At 48.7% G+C, this 15,610-nt stretch overlaps 5 protein-coding genes across 5 annotated transcripts; 1 reads left to right on the top strand and 4 right to left on the bottom strand.

The window, feature by feature from the left end:
- Positions 1-667: 667 nt before the first annotated feature.
- On the top strand, positions 668-4,448 carry ASPGLDRAFT_848285 (uncharacterized protein). Its single transcript, XM_022550295.1, has 3 exons — positions 668-1,465; positions 1,523-2,622; positions 2,675-4,448. The coding sequence occupies exons 1-3, from the start codon at positions 917-919 to the stop codon at positions 4,257-4,259; spliced, it is 3,234 nt and encodes a 1,077-aa protein (XP_022397221.1). The 5' UTR covers positions 668-916; the 3' UTR covers positions 4,260-4,448.
- Positions 4,449-4,557: 109 nt separating this feature from the next.
- Positions 4,558-8,621, bottom strand: ASPGLDRAFT_156892 (uncharacterized protein). The gene is made up of 19 exons (XM_022542383.1): positions 8,521-8,621; positions 8,201-8,443; positions 8,090-8,143; positions 7,987-8,037; positions 7,798-7,934; positions 7,487-7,745; positions 7,364-7,437; positions 7,232-7,319; positions 7,131-7,182; positions 7,043-7,078; positions 6,765-6,990; positions 6,581-6,711; positions 6,378-6,523; positions 6,150-6,330; positions 6,012-6,103; positions 5,811-5,956; positions 5,627-5,761; positions 5,283-5,576; positions 4,558-5,228 (listed from the first exon to the last, which is right to left on the bottom strand). The coding sequence occupies exons 1-19, from the start codon at positions 8,570-8,572 to the stop codon at positions 4,809-4,811; spliced, it is 2,817 nt and encodes a 938-aa protein (XP_022397220.1). The 5' UTR covers positions 8,573-8,621; the 3' UTR covers positions 4,558-4,808.
- Positions 8,622-8,887: 266 nt separating this feature from the next.
- On the bottom strand, positions 8,888-11,403 carry acuM (gluconeogenesis transcription factor RDS2). Its single transcript, XM_022547511.1, has 7 exons — positions 10,890-11,403; positions 10,758-10,780; positions 10,599-10,616; positions 10,172-10,475; positions 9,360-10,111; positions 9,096-9,289; positions 8,888-9,042 (listed from the first exon to the last, which is right to left on the bottom strand). The coding sequence occupies exons 1-7, from the start codon at positions 11,080-11,082 to the stop codon at positions 8,997-8,999; spliced, it is 1,530 nt and encodes a 509-aa protein (XP_022397219.1). The 5' UTR covers positions 11,083-11,403; the 3' UTR covers positions 8,888-8,996.
- Positions 11,404-12,073: 670 nt separating this feature from the next.
- Positions 12,074-13,035, bottom strand: ASPGLDRAFT_134461 (uncharacterized protein; the record flags this gene model as incomplete). The annotated part of the gene is made up of 5 exons (XM_022541297.1): positions 12,074-12,226; positions 12,282-12,389; positions 12,449-12,613; positions 12,668-12,752; positions 12,824-13,035. 5 exons carry the CDS (start codon positions 13,033-13,035, stop codon positions 12,074-12,076), a joined length of 723 nt encoding a protein of 240 aa, XP_022397218.1.
- An 845-nt stretch (positions 13,036-13,880) lies between these two features.
- On the bottom strand, positions 13,881-15,281 carry ASPGLDRAFT_28897 (basic helix-loop-helix domain-containing protein; the record flags this gene model as incomplete). The annotated part of the gene is made up of 2 exons (XM_022543795.1): positions 13,881-15,154; positions 15,215-15,281. The coding sequence occupies 2 exons, from the start codon at positions 15,279-15,281 to the stop codon at positions 13,881-13,883; spliced, it is 1,341 nt and encodes a 446-aa protein (XP_022397217.1).
- Between the last annotated feature and the right edge of the window lie 329 nt (positions 15,282-15,610).

Here is a 15,610-nt window from a genome sequence, read left to right as displayed (position 1 = left end):
GTCGTTAGTCCTGTAACTAATGATATTGGACATTATCCGGTTGTAAGGGACCCTGCAGCAAAGTAGGGCATACTCCTTGAGATACCCTGTTTTCCCAGTATACATCAAGACTCGAATGAGGCACCTCAACCTGAAACAATGGCATGGAATGAAACCACCGAGTATTTTGTGCATACACAAGCACTTGTAGAGTCAACATTCCATCCCCACCGGTTCGAACGGACCAGCTGTTGCCCTGTGGTCGATCCTCCAACTTTTGCTGGAACAGCTGTACAGGCGCTTAGTACACTGGGGAGCTGGGTTGACGCACACAACGGCTTTTCGGGTTGAGATAGAATATTCAATATTATTCCTGTCATGTTCTTTTACTATCCTCTGGTATTATTCTAGTCTACAAAGGAATACTTTGGTGCCATAATTCAGCTGCGCCAACGAACCCCCAGCTCCAGTCGATCTTCTCTCGCACTTTTCTCGCCCTCTCTTCTTTTCTTTTTTTCAACCCAACTTCTCGCTTCATTTCAGCCTCCTTCGAGCTCTCCCTTCTTTCATTCGTGTCTCTCTTTCATCCTTTGCTTTTCTTTCTTTTCACTCCAGTCATTCTTTCTCTCAATCCACATTCTTTCTCTATCTGGCGATCCCTCTTTACAGCCCACCTTGGACACGGCCGACCGCAGCTCTTCCAGCTCCTCCTCGTATCCGATCGACTCGAAAGCTCCCTCGATTCCTCGATTCGAAAACGAACCTTTCCTCTCGATTCATAAATCCAACGAATTCTCAATACGCGCGTGGTAAAGTCGTGGATGGAGCTCAGACAGGAGCTGACAGCTGCTTGTTTTGTCTATGCGACCACGCTGAAATGAGAACCCCGAAACCATAATTTCTCCCCGTCATTGTCGAATTAGCAATACTTCGAGGCATGTCCAGCAACACTCCGTCCAACGGGAAATGCAAACCGGCCGCTGGCCCCGGTCCTTCGCTCAGGATCACTCCCTCCAACTCCCCCCTTCCCCGGCCAGCTGCCCGATCCCCAAACAAACCATCCGCGCACCAGACAGTCCTAGCTCTTCAGACGGTCATTGGCACTACGACCGCTGCTCCCAATGGCTTTTCGAGTCATGATGAGAGCAGATCTTTTGCCTTCTGCGCCGGTTCCGCCGCCGTTCTAGCGGAGCTCGATGACGACAATAACGTTCACCAGCGATTCTTCAGAGCTCGCCCATCTGCCACTAGCGTCAATCCAGTGACCTCTTTCTACCATCAGCCTACCCCGCCTAGTACCCCCGATCCCAGAGCACGATCAACTCCGATCAAGTCGAATGCGCATGCTAGCGGTCTACACAATGGTTCGCCCTCCAACGATTGGGCGGAAAGCGGTAGTCCTCGCGGGTGGTCCTCACGAGAGCGCATCAAAGCCGTTACAAGTGTCTCGCTCAGTCCAAATGGAAGGTTTCTTGCAATGGGAGAGGTGAGTGGAAGTGGAACGCCATGAAGCCCACCTAGGGATCGCTAACTCTTGTTTCAGACAGGTTATAACCCAAGAGTCATGATTTACTCGACGGCCAAAGACTCCTCCCCCGACGTACCGCTTTCGATCCTCAACGAGCACACGTTTGGCGTCCGTAACCTGGCTTTTAGCTCCAACTCGCAACACCTAGCATCGCTGGGTAACGTCAACGATGGATTTCTCTTCATCTGGGCTGTCAGCTTGAAAAATGGGTCAGCTAGACTACACTCGACAAATAAATGCACTGCATTGGTCAAGGACATGTGTTGGATGGGTCAGACTTTGGTCACGGCTGGCGTTCGACATGTTAAAGTATGGAGACTCACAGATCAAAGGCCAGGGTCGCCCGGCAAATCTCGCCTCAATCCGGAATCTGCAGCACACTCCTCCAATCCGACACCAAAGGCGCTTTCAGGGAGAAACTGCGTGCTCGGTGCTTTGGGGGATAGCACCTTCACTTGCGCGGCAAGCATCTCAGATACCGAAGCGGTTCTCGGTACGGATACGGGCGCATTGTGTCTCCTAGATGATAGTGCGGGTTCGCAAAAACTGTCTCTGGTCCAACATGTGGGGTTCAATATCACCTCTCTGGCGGCCGACTCAGACGGATCATGTGTTTGGATAGGTGGTCGCGGCCGGAAAATGGAAAAATTCTCCGTCGATTCATTGCGATCAGCATCATCTCCAGGTCCACCTACCAGTCCGGGACCCCGACCAAAGCCCAAAGGACTCGCGATTACCTGCATGGGATCGCTTTCATCGCACCTGGTTACATTGGACTCCAGTAGGGTGGTCAATATTTATCCATTTGACAGCTTGGACGGTGAAGATGACGAGAGCTCGAGCTCGACGGACACGACAATGCCGGCTCATCGAGACTCGGTTCTTGGTATCCGCTCCTTGAAGGGTCCAAACGAACTCAAAGCGAACTTCTTCACTTGGTCCTGCAAAGGCACTGTGCACTTCTGGGACACCGACGGGAAATGTCGAGCTTCTCGGGCAATTCCTGTGGACAAGCTTCCCAGCGATGATGACGATGTGTCTAACGAGCTGAAGACGGTGGCGGCCGCGGAAGACCTGGACTTCTATGTCTCGGGTGATAAATTGGGTGTCTTGAGGTACGTTTCATCTCGCGATACTAGCTTATTCGTTATGCTAACTTGACTACAGAGTGATGTCTGCACAACCATGGATGTGCGTGAACGAGGTCCGCGCCCATGGCGGAGAGATTACGGACATTGCGATACGTTCGGATCCGGACTCTGGCGCTTTTCTCATTGCCAGCTCTGGTCGGGATCGCATGATTCAACTTTTCCAGAAGCGCGGCGAAAGCATTGAGTTGATCCAAACAATGGACGATCATGTCGGAGCAGTCGGTCAACTATTGTTCTCGCAGGACGGGGAGAAGTTGCTTTCATGCTCGTCGGATCGTACCATCCTCATCAGGAACCGTGTGACCCGCGAGGAGAATGGCACCACTGCCGTTGCCTACCTGATATCGAAAACGGTAACCCTGAAGTCATCTCCTGTATCCATGACATTCTCACCAGATGACTCGAATATTCTTGTTGTTTCCACGATGGATCGTTGTATCCAAATTGTCGATCTCCCTTCGGGTCGAGCAGTTCACGCTTTTCGCGCCGCAGATTCAGAATCACCTGACGCCGTTGTCATGGGTGCTCTGACTGTAGCTACTGAGATTCCGGGACAGAGTCCCAGGGTTCTTGTTGGAGTTTCGAGCACAGACAAATCCATTCGCGTCTATGACATGGATAGAGATTTGCTTCTTACCGGTGAATTCGGGCATGCAGAGGGCGTTAGCGACGTGCTTCTACTAGACAATCCGCAAGATACTCCAGACGATCCGGTTACACGAACGCTAATCAGCGTTGGCATCGACGGCGTCGTCATGATATGGAGCCTGACCGTACAGCCTTATCAATCTCAAGATCCAGTTCAGAGCAGCAGCAGCCGCGATGACGATGATACACCCGCGAAGACTGCGTCTAAGCCCCCTATTCGTCGAATTCTGTCGAAATCCGAACTTGCCGGCTTCCAAAAGCAAGACCCCTCAGCCGTCACCCCCACACCAATGCGCGAGAGCTCATCGCCACTTGTACGCAAGGTGTCGAAGCTCTCCTTGAAATCATCCTCTCTGAGGAATGGTCATGCGTCTTCTTCTACACCCTCTCCACCCAACTCATCCCGCCGCTCTCCCACATACGCTACCCCTCACGCGAGACAGCGCAGGTCGCCGTCTACCAGTCCGAAGTCGACACCAACCCCAGCACCATCATCCACATCTACCTCCACACCCACAAAGAAAATGGCCAGCAGAACCAGCAGCACCCGCCGCACCTCCCTAGAATTCCGCTCCCGCACCAGACACTCACATTCTCATCAAAACGACACCGGAAGCCTCACCACGTCCACAGATCAAGTCTGCCGCACCCTCAGAGCCTACAGAAAGAAGCTCCACGGGTCCTCCGAACACCTCCGTTCCCAAAGAGAACTGGAACGCGAACTCAGTCTCACACTTCGGAGCTTGGGCTCTCATAACAAGAACTTCGGGGATGGACAGTTGGAGACGGAGACTGATAGTAGCGGCAGGGAGAATGAGCAGATGTTTCTGTCGTCTATGTCCGGGAGGACCTTGCGGATCCCGCATTTGCCTTCGACTCCGGAACTTGGGCAGAAGAGTTCGAGGGAGGATTGTGTTTGTAGGGGTCGGTCTATTGATGATGGGAAGGGCTAGGTCTTTTCCTTTTCATCCTTTTTTCTCCTTCTCGATCACTTTTTTATGCTTTGGATTCTCTTGCATTTGCTACTTCCACTCATTTTTATTATTGTTTTCCCATTTCATCTCGTTTCTTCAGTTTTCTTGTCACTGTTTTGATTTTGCAAATCACAAAAGGGGAGCTTTATGGGATCTGCCCTCATGGTCCTAGGCATGGGCATCCATGGTGTGATTTGTGTGATTTATTCCTGATATATTCTGTTCATTTGTTTAAGGAAGGTTGGTTGGCAGGATATGGTTTCTCATCTATTCATTGTTTTTTTTTTCACATCTACTTTCCAGTCATTCTTTCACTTGTTTTCATTTTCGTGTTTTCGCGTTGTTGCGTCTTCCAGGAGTCTCTTAGCTAATCTTCAAATGATACCCGCATTGACATGCCAGGTCGCGTCCATTGAACTGGACTGCAGTACCTGGCTTATATGATGATTTGCTTCTCTCATCTCAACATCTGAACATACAGCATCCCATCTAACATACTCGTAACATATGACCTGATAAATGGATAAATCACGACAACTTGGCCAAATTCGCCCTCAACAACCTCCCCAACGCACCCTGGTTATACCCCACCAAATCAGCAACCTCAATCGCCTTCTCAGCCCACCGTCTACACTCCTCATCCGCAGAAACGAGGTAGAAATCTATCGCGCGATTGAACGACATTGTGGCGAGCCATTCGAGTTCTTCGTTTGGATAGTCGTAGCTCTTGGTTTTGCCGTTTTCGTTCATATTATTGTCAGTGTTGGTGTTGTCATCGTAGCCGCGGGCTAGGGATATGGCTTTATCGAGGATGGCTTCTGCAAGGGGGATTTCGTTTGCCTGGAGGGATAGTTGGAAGAGGCAGCGGAAGTAGCACGGGAGGGAGGTTTCGAAGGAGGATTTGTTGAGGGTTGGGGAGGGGGAGGTGTGGAGGGTGTTTATTATTGTCTGTTACTGTTAGTCCCTTTTTATATCGACGTGTAAAGTTGGAAGGGGACATACCATGACAACCCTTACCATCTCGCTCACCGGTGCCTCAGCAAATAAAATCGAGTCCAGGAAGACCGCGCACAGCTTCGAGTCTGCGAATGAGCTTGATTCTTCGATTATACGCGGTAGACAGTCCCATTGGGACAGGAAGACGGCGGCTTCGAAGTCGAAGGAGAGGAGGGCTCGGTAGCTTTTTTGCCACTTTTCTGGGACGGTTGTTTCGTGGTTCTGTTGCAGTTGTAGGTGGTTTGCGATATGTGCTCGGAAGTGTTCGATCGTGTTGCGAAGGTTGGTGTAGTGGTTCTTCTGCTTGCGCGCTTAGTATGCGTATTTCGATCGTGGTTGACGCGGTGTACCTTTTCGAGAGGGTCCGTTTCCTCGCGTGCCTCTATGATGAGAATGAGGGCTTTCAGAAAGTTACATGAGAGATAATGCCCAAGAATTTCGGACGTGTTTTTGGACTCCGCAGTCTTTGGGAATAGATCTGCCAGCTGCATGTGAATTTAGATAGTTGTTGCTAGTAAATGAAAGATATCATACCTCCAGGGAGACATCTAGCAACCCTATAGCTGCACTATAGTGAGAAAATCTGATTAACTGCAAGGCAAGATTATAGCTCTTCTGGAAGAGCCTTTGTATGTCATTGCTCGAGAATGTACTGCTGCTTTCAGTCAAGCATTTCAGGGCTAGGATGCTTTGGTCAGTTATGGTTTTCGAGAATTCGAATTGGAGATCACCTACCAGCTTGAAAGGTCCGATGTATCTGTTCCAAGATCTTCGTATCATCTACTTTACAATTGTCCAGTTCTGTTGAGAGAATATGTATCGTAGATCTGCGCTTGTCAGTCTAAATTTTCAAGTAAAGAGAAACCAGCTCACCCAACGAGAGTCGGAAAGTCTAATCCTTCACAATATCCACTGTCCAGAATCGCAATAACCCGCTGAATGCTGCCCATCATTTGCTGCATATTTCCTAGACGCTGAGCTTCTGCTGCGCAGGACAAAAGAAACGTGGCTCCATTTTCTCCTAGCTTATATAGCGCTTCCAGGATACTCGTTCCTGTTATGTGTTAGAAATAATTGCACCAGGACTCCCAGTCAACTTACCCAGGTCCGGTTCATCATGCAACAGAGTGATCATATACGCCAAGTACAGCGTCGAAGGGGTGTCGTGAGATCGCCCCAGTATTCGTTCCAGCGCTTCGTATGTAAGAGAAGTGCCCGGGTTATTCAATGCGCAAACCATTAGTTTTCTAGTCAGTATTAGCCATATACCCCATAAGATTAAGCGGGAAATACCAAGGTACAACCTTTGAAGGACGCCCCGGTTGGCTGTAGAGCAATTCTGGAAGATAGGCTGTTCGAGGACAAACAGGCACCATTGTTCTGCCATAGAGATATCGTCGTTGGAAATCATATTTTCGACTCGTCTCCATATGAGCTGTAATACTTCATTAGTATTTCACAAGCCAACGGACGTCCTCTCATACTTACAACTAACGAAGCATGAGTGGCGTCTTCGCTCAGAGCATCTATGCCAGGATGAGCGAGTGTTTTCGCAGTGTCTATGATGATATCCAACTCTTGCGATGCAGGTTTGTTTGAATTGGTTATCATCCAGATGAAGGCAACAAAATACTGCCCTATCAAGGTATGGTTACCAGAAGGAATGAGCTTCTCGAGCAGAAGCTGTCGAGATACTTTCATGGAGAGATCCCAGCTGTTCATAGAAATCAGCCATGCTGCTGCATACGTGATCGGGACCAACATACCTGTGATAGCTGAGTTTCTGGATATGATAGAAAGCACTATACTCCTGGCGTTAGACAGTATATAACAAAAGTGACTGCAGTGACTTACGTCTTCAGAGTGACGTCTGTAAGCTCCATCATCCGTACAGCAGTTTCAAGACCTGTATGTTTTGTCAGCATTGAATGGTAATATGGCCTGGGATGATTTACATCCGGAATAGTCATTATAATTTAGATGTTCTTCTTTGCTGAAGAATTCGAGTTGAAGCATGACCACAGGGACTATATCTCTGTATTCCTGGATTCATTAGTAACTAAAAGCAACCAGAGTCTTTGCCTTACAGTCTTCAAGGAGTTCAATGCTTGGAGTGCACAGTCCCTTGAGTTCGGCGTATTCAACTGGAGACGGGCCCGCACTGAACCTGTGAGCAACTAATTGGTGAGTATCCATAATGAAGCACTCACCCAAGGTATGTAGTATAAGCAACCTCATATCCTTCAGAGCAAGGTCAGATGACTCACTATCCTGGTTAGAACAAGAGTTCGATTTTAATACTCTTTCCAACCAGCGGACTGCTATATCAGGTTGACCTTTCGAGAGAGCCGATGATCCGATGATATAGCAAACCTCGATCATCGTCTTCTGCTGTTCCAGAGACCCTTGGGTGTCGCTAGTTTTGGTGAACAAATGCTCTGCGATATCTGGCCTTCCTTGAAACCACGACTAACTTGGCTGTTAGTCTACTATATTTAGCTCTAGTTCAATAGTGACTGACCAGATAAATGCGAAGCATATAATATTCCGTCGTGGCAGCCGATAGTCTTAAATTATCGGCCTCCGACTTCTCAAAAGTATCCAACCTCGCCGCCACGATCTCCAGAGCTTTCAAGCCAAGTTCGAGATGCTCACTTTCTGCTTGGTAGTTAGCCATATTTATTCAACTTAGAAGAAGGACAAGGAATACCCAAGCAGTCTTTGGATGTCCTCAGCGCGAGCTCAAGAGCCCTCAAATTTCCTAAACAAAATCAGTATCGTCCACCACACCATTCTTTTCAAGATATATATACCCGACCCCCGACGAGGTGCAGCACTATCTATCATAGCAAAAGCCAGATACTTCACTGCAAATTGTCAAAGTCAAATCATGAGAAGAAGAACACCCTTAGACCCAGACAAACCTTTACTCAACAAACCACGGACACCACCTTCCCCGCAAGTCCCCATAACCTGCAAGCACGTATTCCATAGCTCCATTCCTTTCGTATCAAGCTGGTGACGCGTGGATGTCGTGAGGGCCGTTCGTGATAAGGGAAGTTGGGTGAGGTGTTTATCGAGCGTGCGGAGGGTGTCGTCGAGGATGGCTAGCGGGCTGTAGGAGGAGGTGGTCGATGAGATTAGATCTTGGAGGTCTTTGGCGAATGCTAGGCGTTTATTAGATCCAAGAGAGCGTGGAGGAACGAGAAACATGAGAAAATGAATGAGAGCTGTGAAGGCTTACCTGTGACTGTGGATGCTTGCTCTTGGGGAGTAGTTGTTGATGTAGATGCCATGTTGATTGGATCCTTCAAGGGAGTTTTGCTTTGATGGCTTAGATGATGGACGTCGGTTATGCGTCGATTGGTGAGGTGTTGACGGGATTTGGTGGTGAAAGAGAGGGCTCACCTGACCAGGTTAGTCCATACCCATCAACTACACATGTCTACATCAAAATCCCATATGCACCTCAGGAAGCTCCATTCTTTTTCCTGTTATCAACCAGAATAAATACCAACTAAATGCTATGGTACACCTGCTTCAAAATTGTTTCAAATACTGTGCACTGCCAAAACATGCATATAAACCCAGACCAGATACAGTGATTGTCACCCCGTGAAAAATATATTCTGAAATGGTACATCCGCAATAAAAAACCCAATAATTAATAAGCTTTAGCATTTCGCTAACATGAAAACAACCCGCGGAATCTGCAAATCATTATTTTTTCCCTGACGGGAGGAAGTTCCCGATGATAAGTGATGGACTAGCACAAGTCAGCTTCATGATCCAGCGTCAATAGTAAAGAGTTCTACTCACATGTTGTGGGTATCTCGTCGTATCGTAAATGAAAAGCAACACCGGATTCCATCCCCGGAGGTTGAATTCGGATTCTTCAGCGCGCAACTCGTAAGCATCGCTTTTTGGGTGTTGTCGAAAGCAATAGCGCCAAATTTCTCCCAATAGCTCACAAGCTGGTCTTCCACAATGATCTCGTGAATAGCCAATTTGCCCTATTAATTGAGAGAAAGTGTCAGCTCGTCGCTACATCAAAACACTGGTGGCGTAGTGTATGAAACTCACATCTCTCAAACTTTCAATAGGAACACCGATCAACTGAGCCATCTCTTTGTTCCCTCGGAAGATTTCCCCTGTTCTTCTCCAACAGCAGGCGGGAATGGCCATACTGGCAAAGACTCGGTCGTACTCCATCAGGCTTCGCTCAAACCACATCTCCACAAGAATAAGCTCGATATCAGTCAAGCTCTGCATCCGCTCACGGAACTTCGGCCTGAACTTGTCCAACTGTCGGAGGATCTTTTGTCGTGATGTCTGCTGCATATGCTTTTCCATATATTGATTTAACCTGGCATAACCTTTGACGTAATTGAACGGTTTTAGCAACCCAGCATCGTATTTGGCCTTCAAAAGTTTGTTCATTCGTTCCTCCGGGGGATCAGAGCCTGACGGGTCGGCTGCGGTCATGTAATAAGTCTCCCTCGCCTTGTCGTTCCCCACCGCGTTTGACTGTTGGATGGAGTCAGGTTGGGTTGTTTGATTTTGTTGCGGTATGGAAAGATGTGATTGCTGAATCAATCCCGAATTGGACCCTCCCATTGCCATCGAGTTGATCAACGTCGGGTCCGAATAGAGTGGATGCAGATCGTCGTTTTGGAAAATCGACCCATCGTCCAGCAAGCTACTGCTCAGGAAATCACCGAGCAGATTATATTCGTTGGTCACTTCATGTGCGTTGAACATGTATGAAGGATGGAAGGTGTGCATGTCTTGGAACTGGCTCTGTCCACCCATCCACTCGTTGTTGTATCCGATAACTATCCCGCGATGTCAGTCAAACCACATCTATGTGTATCAAATCATTCGCGGAGTCCTACCCTGTTGAGGGTTGGGGTTAAGACCCTGAGCCGACGAGGACGAAGAAGGCATTTGGTTCACAGACGACGGAGGCGGAGGAAGGCCCATGGAGCCATCGGCGAGAAGTTGCTGACCCGCAGCATCTTGAACGTCGACATTCCGAGGCATGCCTTGGACATTCGGAAAATCGTTACTCGTCGAACCTTCGTCGTCCCCTATTGATTGATCGTATTCGCTATTCCGTGATCGCTTCGACGTTTCCCGAGGTTCATCGTGGCACAGATGGCCGATATTGCGCTTTATACACCGTGTACAAGGTCGTTCCTTTTCGATCATCCAAGAGAGAAGAGAAGGAAAGCTGTCAGTAAAATGGTCTCCATATGCAAAAAGTCTGTAGCGCGTTTCACACAAATGGGGCTGTCAGGGAAGGTGGAAGGAAGGTCGTACCGAGTCGCAAGTCATATGCTGTCCCACGTGAGAAAATACCTTGTCAGCAACTATTCCCAGCGCAGTGAAGCATTCGAATAAGAAGTAATAAATAGGATAAAAAAAAAAAAAAAAAAAAAAGACAGTCTAAAGTTCCCAAAGAGGAAGAACGCAGCTTACCGATCGGCGACAATAGACGCAGGCTGCAGACGTGGCGATTCAGGTTAGCATGGTCTCTAGCTTGATTTAAGGAAAGCGCAGTATCTGACTGCCCTCCTCCTTGTAATACACATCGCAACAATGATCCCTTACCATGGTTAACCTTGCGACGCTTCTTCGGGCTTGAGTGAGCCCCCGCGGCGGCCTGCTCAGCCTTGCTCTTTGCGCCAGTCTCTAGCGTATCTCCATCGCTCGAATTCGAGTTCATTTTGTCTGCTGTCGCATTGCCAGTCTGGTATTGATTGTCCGGGTCCGCGCTCAATTGCGCGATACTGTTCTCTGTCATCGATCGCGAAGGACCGGACCGGGCGCGAAACGGTTCCTGCGCAAAGTAGTGTAGCTGCTAGTGTTCGCGGGAGTCGCTGAAAACCGGGACGCAACGAAGGTGGGCAGATGGGGCCCTGCAGACATCGACCGGGCGCGTCTGCTGCAGGTTAGAACAGAATGAACGAATAAAGAGACATGTATAAAGCTAGGGAAGGAGTTGCAGGGTGCAAGCGTGGTAGTAGTGAATCAGAGTCCGGGACTCTTTCTCGTCCACGTATCCCCGCTGTCCTCCGGTTTTTAACCGAGCTCCTCCGCATGGAGAGCCGGCACGAACCAGCCTTACCGGTTCTTCGCATGTTGATGACTATAGAAATATGAGTGATTTTACGTGACTATACGAAGGTTATTATATTCTTAGAATTGACACCATGTTGGTCGCCGCATTGGTAGCAGGGATTGTCTTACATGTAGCAGTTTTACCACATGCCAACTGACCAACCCTACTACAACTACACAGTAAGGATGTTTCTGGAACACAGAGTTGTGGCTGATTCATTCTCACGAGAACCTGCTAAATACCGCAAGCATTCCCGGTCTTAATAAAACTGCTGTCATCTATTCTAAGAGAACATGAAAGACTTGTTGGCATTAGGTAACCTGCTTGGCCAACCCTTCAATGTTTGACAAAGAGCTTGTTTGTCCCGATATACACGACGCGCACTTCGGTATCACCGAAGTTTTTTTTTTTTTTTTTTAAAAAAAAAAAAAAAAAAAAAAAAAAAAACCAGAGAGAAGCTGGTGAGTATCTGCGGCTCGAGGGACTGAAGATGCCCACCCATTATGGCTGTAGTCGCACAGCAGGCATGTCGCGAGATTCGCGGGAGCTAGGTCGCCAAGAATGTTTCGCCTGAGCGTCTATAGGCAGGGAAGAAATGATGACATACACTGTATGTGCTCTCACGACACAGGCAAAAGTTGTAGGTAATAGCTGTTTTATCGGGTAGATGTGTTCAATCCTCCGGCATCGGGAGCAGAGTCAGAGCTGTCTGTGACCGTTTGACCGCATCCTTGAGACCAGTAAGAGGGGCTGTGTTGGTCTGCATGGATTGCAGATGACCAGTCAGCTGCTTCAGTAAACTTTGGACTTCCGGGTCGGATTCCAGCTACCAAGTCATGTTAGCATCCTTGAAGTAAACGCTTGTCTGTATGATATCCTACCTCAGAAAAGGTTGCCTCGCTATCTTTCGTATCTGCAAGGGTGAATTCGGCAGGCTTCGGGTCCTGAGTCTCAGGCAGATTGTCAAGGTGTCGGAGTACAGGATGTTCCTGCGAGACCAACGGATTAGTCGCAATTTCACCATTTCCAAAGTTAACGCCAATCTTACATTTTTCATCTGCCTCTTCCTCTCCGTCTCAGCTCGCTTAGCATTCTTCTCCATATCGTGTAGCTGTTTTGTTTCCTTGGTAAGTAGAGCCTCTTCTTTCTCGATCTCCGCTTTTAGCAGTCCCATGCTATCCGTCACGGTAGCCAGATTCGCCTCTAGGGAACGCTAAACGACCATGTCAATATAGTTCGTAGGACACAGGTGACGGGGATAGCATACATGCTCATCAAGTGCCGCTTCGTACTCGAAGCTGGATTCCTTCGTAGCGGGCGGAAACGGCATCCTAGGAAGCCTCTTCCCAAGACTTCAAAACCAGGGGTTCACACATTAGCCTTCCTGCCCGTATCAACACTCAATTCAATCCCAAGAACCTACTTCTTCACAACAACCTGAACAGCAGCCTGTGCCTCAATCCGCTTTCGCTCATTTTGGTGCCGCACGATAACCGGGCGCTCGAGAGCGCGAAACATGTCGCGCACCTTGTCCTGCACGGGTTCGGGGAGGGTCGACCATTTCGACTTGATGGTTCGTTCGGGCACATTTCGGACATGGGACTTTAGGTAGGCGTATCGTTTAGTGTAGCGCATGTTGGTTTTCTTTTCGTTCTTGGTTCTGTTGTTGTTGTTGTTGTTGTTGTTGTTGGTGGTGGTGGTGCTGGTACCGGCGCGGGTATCATTGTTGTCGTTCCCGTCCTCGTCTTCGTCCTGGTTAGCGTCATCGCTGGCGGGCTTTCGCCTAGAAGGCATTTGCGGAGGGTTGTTGCGCGTGTTGGTTTTCTTGTCCTTCTTGTTTTTGCGATTGGTGTTGGTGCTGGTATTGGTTTGGTGATCGTCGCCGGCCTGGCTGGCTTCGTCGTTGGCGCGCTTTCGTTTCGGAGGCATTGTCGGGGGCTATCGCGTGTAATATAAGTGCAGGATTAATTAGATATCATCAATAAAAGAGACATGTAGTATCCTGCTCAATTGAAGGAATGATGCTGTACTCCGGAGCGTGATGTTGAACGGCGGAAGAAACGCGCTCACCGCCCCCAGTCACATGCTTATAGGCTAAACACGGGGGTAAAAGCGGCGCTTGACTGCCTAAGGTATCAGGGCCTATCACTCGAGATAATAACCTCGGCGACAGATCTACTAAATAGTTGATAGATACTCCCATGTTGAGATTAAATGACCGGAGTACATACATAGTCCTCATAGCTCTCCGGAATCGCAAGTCTGCCATCCCAGGCTTTTCCATGACACATTTCGCCAAATCGCGTAGATATCAAAAAATCACATCCAAAAATGCTATGAGACAAGTTATCATGACACCAACTATATATACCATTAAGAACGCCCATCACTTGCTTGCATTCGTTTCTTTCCAAGGGAAAGACAAAGGGAAAGAGAAAATAATCATCGTGGTCGCGTAACAGACATGGAAAGGAGAACAGTCACCGAGGCATTGCGAAGCCGCCGTTCATGTTCTTTAACTCTGCCAACTGTCCTCTGAGGATTTCATTTCCACGCATCATATCCTCTAGCCAGTCAGCAGCTTGTGTGAGCATGGCGCTTTTGCTAAAGCCGCCACCTCTTAGCCCAGGGACAAGTGAGCACATATCATCGAAGCCCTGCCTGATGAGGTTCCGACGTTTCTGCTCAGATAGGATATGGTTATTCCGTTTCTGCTCCTCTGAAAGATTTTCTCTGGCTGCCTTGGCCCCTGCTTTCGATTTACGGAACGAATCATTCGAGTCACGACGTGGTTTGGTATACCCGCTGCTCTTTGACCTCCTTCCTGGCTTCGAGCTTTCTTCATCCGAGTTATCTTCCTCTGTTTTAATAAGGGTTTTTTGTCTCTTCTTGGGTTGTAGATCTTCATCCATCGCATCTTGATACGCGCTCCGTGAATGCTGCATGTTGCTAGTAGGCCCCGTCCCAGCGTCAAGGCCGCCAGCGGTACGTTCTGGGCTGGGTGCTCGAGTGTTGGCCGCACTGCTCTGTGGTTCGAGGCATTGGAGGTTATCCAATAAACCCTTAGTCTGTTCCTCCTCATTGGGCTGATCCGGTGGCGCCAAGTAACCTCGGTCCATGAAACTGATATCAGAACCCCAGTGAAGGGTTCGGACTTTCGATGCTCGTTGATCAGCCGATATTGGCTTATGTGTATCAAAAAGCATTTCTGACGTATGAAATCCAGTGGGCAGATTTGTACGCGGATTGTCGCTCGGTTGCTCGGATGGCTCGTGATGACCAGGCTGAATGATGAAACCAGACTTGCTGCCAGAGTCAGGCGGACCCTGATTTGAGAACTGCCTTTGATGGTCAAAAATAGGATTAAACCCAGTCCCTTGTAGTCCATTCCCATAAAGCATGGACGCAGCCGCAAGTATATCCGAGCTGGCATCTGTATTATTTGACACCGGGGGCTCATTGGGCTTCTCAATATCTCGACGAGGAAAGGTCGGTTGCGAGAGCGAAGTTGTCGAACCTTCAAAAGTAGGCGGAAGCTCGTTTGTCCAATCGAAATTGTAGGACTCTAATGGCTTGTTGTTGTTACTGTTGTTTTGTTGACTGCGCATCCAAAAGTCGTTGGAGAAACTGTTCGAGTTCATCGTCGTGAAAAAGTTGTCAAGCATATTGGATTCATTATCATCAAGGAGCGCTGGGCCAGGCGGCGGAGCGGGAGCGGGTTCATACGGCGTATCCATCGGAGAGAGGAAGGAATCTGCAAGTATAACGTTCATTAGAGAGAGCAGACAATAGTATATCCATTATAGACACTCACAGCCAAATGGACCTGGTTGAGGAGTTCCCTGGCCATTTTGGGCCTTCGACGTAGACATATTCATCATTGTAGGATTTGAAAAAGGAGCGACTGTGAAGGTGATACACGAGTTATCAGAAGGCGTTTGCCACTCCGGTCACTGAGAGCAGCACGCAGGCAAACGATATGGACATGCCTCGATCAGCCCAAGGCTCGTTGTCGTGGTTGTCAAGTCCTCGATATTGTCGAGCAAAACCGTGCAGCAACCTCCCCGAAAAATCCGACGATTGTGTTGCCAACGACTGAACGAACTGTGTGCCGGACGGTGTTGACCTTTTTTTCACAATGGTAATGGCGTCTTCAATGGCTAGCGGGCACCTGATGCAGAAAATATGCAGGTGACTATGCGAGGCTCGA

This window comes from Aspergillus glaucus, assembly GCF_001890805.1.
Source record: "Aspergillus glaucus CBS 516.65 unplaced genomic scaffold ASPGLscaffold_23, whole genome shotgun sequence".
NCBI lineage: Eukaryota > Fungi > Ascomycota > Eurotiomycetes > Eurotiales > Aspergillaceae > Aspergillus > Aspergillus glaucus.
Note: the sequence above shows the minus strand (reverse complement) of the source record. Positions and strands in the feature narration are given on the sequence as shown.

Excerpts from the sequence above, each read along its gene's own strand:
- acuM (XM_022547511.1), bottom strand. The coding sequence starts at position 11,082 with ATGACAGAGAACAGTATCGCGCAATTGAGCGCGGACCCGGACAATCAA. Across the intron at positions 10,781-10,889 it reads GCGTCGCAAGGTTAACCATG|CCTGCGTCTATTGTCGCCGA; the intron begins GTAAGGGATCAT and ends CCACGTCTGCAG. Across the intron at positions 9,043-9,095 it reads CGACGAGATACCCACAACAT|TCCATCACTTATCATCGGGA; the intron begins GTGAGTAGAACT and ends GACTTGTGCTAG.
- ASPGLDRAFT_156892 (XM_022542383.1), bottom strand. The coding sequence starts at position 8,572 with ATGGCATCTACATCAACAACTACTCCCCAAGAGCAAGCATCCACAGTC. Across the intron at positions 7,935-7,986 it reads GACATCCAAAGACTGCTTGG|AAAGTGAGCATCTCGAACTT; the intron begins GTATTCCTTGTC and ends ACTACCAAGCAG. Across the intron at positions 7,746-7,797 it reads ATATGCTTCGCATTTATCTG|TCGTGGTTTCAAGGAAGGCC; the intron begins GTCAGTCACTAT and ends CAGCCAAGTTAG.
- ASPGLDRAFT_848285 (XM_022550295.1), top strand. The coding sequence starts at position 917 with ATGTCCAGCAACACTCCGTCCAACGGGAAATGCAAACCGGCCGCTGGC. Across the intron at positions 1,466-1,522 it reads GGTTTCTTGCAATGGGAGAG|ACAGGTTATAACCCAAGAGT; the intron begins GTGAGTGGAAGT and ends CTCTTGTTTCAG. Across the intron at positions 2,623-2,674 it reads GATAAATTGGGTGTCTTGAG|AGTGATGTCTGCACAACCAT; the intron begins GTACGTTTCATC and ends ACTTGACTACAG.